General features: G+C 45.6%; 1 protein-coding gene across 1 annotated transcript; it reads left to right on the forward strand.

Annotated features, from left to right (window-relative positions):
* Positions 1 to 353: 353 nt before the first annotated feature.
* Positions 354 to 1,817, forward strand: LOC123410270 (UDP-glycosyltransferase 90A1-like). Its single transcript, XM_045103179.1, has one exon. It carries the CDS (start codon positions 370 to 372, stop codon positions 1,786 to 1,788), a length of 1,419 nt encoding a protein of 472 aa, XP_044959114.1. The 5' UTR covers positions 354 to 369; the 3' UTR covers positions 1,789 to 1,817.
* Positions 1,818 to 5,643: the final 3,826 nt, after the last annotated feature.

Raw genomic sequence — 5,643 nt, forward strand, 5'->3', positions numbered from 1 at the left:
TTCTTATCCGTTGCAACGCACGGGCTCTTTTGCTAGTCCTCTCCAATCCTCTTAGAAGGTGGATTAACCTAACAAGGCCTTAGTTGTCTCTCTTCCTCTCTTGTGATCTGTGTTGTAACTATTTAGGATTTTAGCCCGCTTTGATCAATATATTTAAGGTGAGGAACCCTTAAAAGTTCAAAAGAAAAATATTCTCCACTAAAGAATACTCGGCACATATTCTCTAAATGTTTGAAGATCGGTCAGCATTGCCATCAGTGTACTCAGTGGATGTTTCACTGTCGTTTGTCGTTTCTCCCGTCTTATTTAACGAACAGAGGCATATCGAGACTGGCACACACAGAGCTAGAAGCAATAGCTGCACTATCCATGGCTGCTTCACCGCCGCTCCGTCACGTGGCCATGTTCCCCTTCATGGCGAAAGGCCACGCCATGCCGCTCCTCCACCTCGCGCGCCTCCTTCTTGGCCGCCGCCTCGCCTCGGCCGTCACCTTCTTCACCACCCCGCGCAACGCGGCCTTCATCCGCGCGGGCCTCGCTGGTGCCGGCGCCGAGGCCGCGGTCGTCGAGCTTCCGTTCCCCTCCGAGCAGGACGCCCCGCAGAGCACGGACGAGCTCCCATCATCGACCCGTCTCGTCGACTTCGTCACCGCGGTGGCGGCTCTCCAGCCAGCGTTCGCGGACGCCTTGGCCAGGATCGAGCCCAGGCCGGATCTGCTCGTCCACGACGGCTTCCTCCGGTGGGCCAAGGACATCGCCGACGAGCTCGGCATGCCGCGGCTTGTCACTTTCGGCTTCGGCGGCTTCGCCACGTACGTCAGCCGGGCGGTCACGGAACACAGGCCGCACGCACACGTGAGCTCGCCGTCCGAGCCGTTCCTGGTCCACGGCTTACCGAACCTCCGCCTCACGAAGGCCGACCTCAACCCGCCCTTCGACGACCCGGAGCCTTCTGGCCCGCACTGGGATTTCATTTGCAAGAACCGCATCAGCATGTACTCCAGCCGGGGAATCATCGTCAACTCCTTCCACGAGCTGGAGTCGGTCTACATCGACCTGTGGAACCGGGAGTTCGACATCAAGATGTGGCCAATCGGACCGCTCTGTCTTGCGGCGTCCAAACCGGCAGTCCAGACCAAGGACGATCTTGAGATCTCAGAGTGGCTGGACTCGAGGCTCGCCCTGGATCGGCCGGTTCTCTACGTCGCGTTCGGCTCGCAGGCCGAGCTGAGCCGGGCACAGCTGGAGGAGATCGCCGTCGGCTTGGACAACTCCGGTGTAGACTTCCTATGGGTGGTCCGGTCCAAATGGCTCTGTTCAGATTACCGATTTGATGACAGGTTCGGAGACAGGGGCAAGGTGGTGGAAGGTTTCATCAACCAGCTTGGCGTGCTGAGTCACAAATCAGTGAAAGGATTTTTCACGCACTGCGGATGGAACTCTGTGCTGGAGAGTATCGCCATGGGCGTGCCAATACTGGCGTTCCCAATGGCGGCCGAGCAGAAGCTCAACGCGAAATTCGTCGTGGACGTGATCCACATGGGGCTCCGGGTTTGGCCGAAAGAAGACGCGGACAAGGAAGGCGGTGGATTGGTTGTGAGTGGAGACGTGCAGGTGTTGGCAAGGGAGTTGATCTTCGGAGAGGAAGGGAGACGTGCCGCGGCTAGAGCTAGTGAGCTCTCTGTGTCTTCTAGAAAGACCATGGAAGTGGGTGGTTCCTCGTTTGAAAACCTGGCAAAGATGGTACAGGAGGTCAGTGAGAGTGAGACCCATGCCAATGGTGAGTAAAGTAAATAAAATCATTCCAAGTTGCTGTTTGGTTTGCGTGCTTGGCAGTATTTGTGCCCCGGTGGCTAAGATTATGGTCGATCATGTTTAGGATGTTTGGAGCCATGTGTATTATCTTAGTCTGTATAGCTTTTTTTAAAGTACTAGCATGCGTTGCAACGGGAAAAAACTATTAGATTATGCAGGTGTGGTAGATATAAAAAAGTATGATTTCATAAAAAAAAAATTTGTGGCTCAGCAAACTGTATTTACGGACCCTGCCTAAGCTATACTGATGAATGATGTGCTTCGACTTAACTTAGCGTAGCGGTGCTTACCATAACCAGTATTCTGGTACGAGAATAAACATAATTGTGTACAAAACTAACCCATAAAAAGTTGTGTCAATATGGTTGGGCTCAGCGTTGTACAAAACAAGAAAACCTTTTTTTTGCCTAATGCGAGCGACTAAAAAAATCATAAAACGACCTCCAGAGATCTCGTAAGAAAACCTGTATGTAAGCGACATTGAGTTTTGTTCATTATTTACGGATGTGTTTCAATTTTTGCGAACATTTTCTAAAAATAGATGGAGATGTTTTTCAAATTCCTGAATATGCTTTGAATACCAGATCATTTTAAAAAATTTGAACATTTCTTACTTCATGAAAAAATATTTGAAATTGTGATTTTTTTTATAATGTGTGAGCAATTTCTGAACTCATGAACTTCTTATAAATTTTCAAGTATATTTCTAAATTCACAAATGGTTTATCATTTTTCCTACTTTTTTTCAAACTCTCAACTTTTTGATATGCAATGGTCTAAATTAAATCATAAAATGACCTTTATAGATCTCCTAATAAAACCTTTATGTAAGCGATAGTTCGTTTTGTTCATTATTTATGGATGTGTATTAACTTTTATGAAGATTTTCTAAAAGATGATGGACAAGCTATTCAAATTCATGAATATGTTTTGATTACTAGATACTTTTATACAAAAATCATGATTATTTAGTATTTAATTACAATTCATTTGAAATCGTGATTTGTTTTATAATATGTGAGCAATTTTCGAACTCATGAATATTTTATGACTTTTTGAATATATTTTTCGAATAAACAAACAGTTTTTGCTTTTTCCTACATTTTTTATACTCATAATTTTTTGATACTTTGTTCTTTTGAAATCTGGAATTAATTTAGAGAAGAAAAAGAAATGAATATTTTCAAACTCATTAATATTTTATGACTTTTTCAATATATTTTTCGAATACACAAACAGTTTTTGCTTTTTTCTACATTTTTTATACTCATAAATTTTTGATACTTTGTTCTTTTGAAATCTGGAATTAATTTAGAGAAGGAAAAAAAAGAAAAAAAATACACAACAGGGGCACCCCGACCTGGGATTGAACCCTGGTCTCGCGTGTGGAGGTTTGAAGCTTTAGCCATCGCGCTACTCGTCGGTTCTTGTATTGTTAATGTATCGGACGATGTAACAACAAAAACGGTGCGGACTTCTTAAATCTGAAAAACGGACCTTTTTTCCACTTACGAGTGGCATTGGTGGGTAATTTTAGCCAACTATGGGGGTAATTCAAATGACGTACAACCAGAAACCGTATTTGCTTTATTATTAGGGAGAGATATAAGATGAAAAACGTTTGCCTTCACCTGGTAGATCACACGTGAGCCATCCGTCATCTGCTTTGTCTTACGCGTGCCATCTTTACATGTCTTTTTATGCGACATTATGCGTGTTGCAAATTGCTTTCTTTAACAACATGAATGTCCAAAAATTGATTTCTTTAACAACATTCATGTTACAAAAATAATAAAGACAAAAAATATAAATATTTTTTACAACATCATTTATGTTGCATTATTTTTCTTTAGCAGCACACATGTTGTAAAAATTTCAACAACATATACTTTGTTGTAAGGTATTCTGTGGCACAAGCCTTTTTACAAGAATAAGGACCGTGTTGGATACTATACGGATATAGATGTAATGACCGTCTAGCCGGTGGATCTTTTAAAGCGATCCGTGAGCCTGCGCGTAGCATGGTCCATATTTTTTTTTCTAAAAAGAGATTAAACCTCCGGTCTCTGCATCATTCGATTCATGAAGTCATCTTTATTAATTGTTTCATAAAGGTCTAACAAAAACATATATCAATCTATCTGAAGCCACCATTCAGACCTACAAACTCAAAATGTGAAGTGCTCTCACTCCCCATATCTAAAATCGGTTTCGTCGCCAATCCCTCCACATAGCGTATCGGGACGAACAACCGGTGCAACCTACCTAAAGCGCACACCACATGCACACGTTTTAGGAGTCGCCATCAGCATCGGACCATAGACCCATGTTCAGGAGAGATATCCGCCTCATCCTTGCCAGTCCGTACATCCGTCGATGCCATTAGTACGTCCAACGACGCCACCGCCCTGCGCTCATCCGTACAGACGCGAAGACTCTGAAAGACCTCTCGTGCGTAGCACCTGCCAACCATCCATTACTCAACGTAACACCTGTCGGTCAGGCATGACTTGACAACTCCAGCGAAGCTCCGTGCATGACGAAGCCGCTCCACCGAAGCTCCTTTGTCTTCCAGCGCTGCTCCACAAACTATGCTCCCGCGAAAGAAATGACACCTTAGTACCGCCATCATCCGATTTGAAAGACCAAATCCTAGGGCTTCCCCCGAAACAAGATGAGTGGGTCAACAACAGTTACACGACGATGTCTTCATCAAGGTAACGACGCAAAGCGCCGTCATCACCCGCCAATGGGCCGATTTTTACCGGCAATTGTGTCTCTCCGACTCATTGCCTAGACTAGATGACGAATCTCGAGATCCAACCACCTAGCCGCAGGCCGACCACCTCTGAGTTGGCGTACATCATTTTTCAGTTCACGACGTCCCTCCGCTCCTTTTTTATGCCCTCGTTCCTCCTCTCCTACCTCCACAACGAGCTCAAGATAATACCCCCGAACACAATGTTAGTCATATTACCACATGGTGAGGTGGGAACACATTTGCCAACCAAAGGAGCTGGGAGGCTTGGGGGTGATTAACACCAAGATTATGAATTGGTGCCTTATGGCCAAATGGGCATGGAAAACTCTCACTGGTCAGGGTGGGCTTTGGCTTGACATTTTTAGGGCTAAATACCTCGATGCGGATGGAGTGAAGCTCAAACGCAATATCTCTTTATCTCAGTTTGCGAGGGACATTCGAAAAGTACAACCTTTCTTACGGCTGAGAACTAGGTTCACATTGCGAAATGGGCGATCTATCTCTTTTTGGTGGGATCGCTAGCTCCTGGATCGTCCCCTTCAGGAGGCATTCCCTCAGCAGTGTGCCATTACTGGGAACCAAAATGCGAGGGTGGCGGACGTGTGGCACCAAGACCGTTGGGACCCAAGGTTTTGGCACTCCGTTGGTCCTCCTGATATGATTGAGTGGGATGAGCTTCGTTCGCACCTCCAACACGTGCACTTTTCTGATGGGCAGGATGAGGTGATTTGGCGGCTTGATTCGTCCGGCCAATTCACTACTGGGTATGTATATAAAGAAATCTTTCGTGGGTCCCCGCAAAGTGACCTTTTTGGTATTTGGAAAGTCCCTCTATCGGCCAAAATTCGGATCTTTCTTTGGCAAGTGGCCCGAAATAGGATTACTAGTGAGGACCAAATTCAGAAACGATGTGGTCCTGGAGATGGGAGCTGTCCCTGGTGTGGGGAGAGTGAGGATAGAGATCATATACTATTTCGGTGCGTGATGGCGCGATTTGTATGGAGCGCGATTAGAGAAGTGACCGAGAATGATTGGAACCCGCCTGGTTTTTCAGACTTCTATCGTCT

This window comes from Hordeum vulgare, chromosome 7H (assembly GCF_904849725.1).
Source record: "Hordeum vulgare subsp. vulgare chromosome 7H, MorexV3_pseudomolecules_assembly, whole genome shotgun sequence".
In the NCBI taxonomy this organism is placed as follows: domain Eukaryota; kingdom Viridiplantae; phylum Streptophyta; class Magnoliopsida; order Poales; family Poaceae; genus Hordeum; species Hordeum vulgare.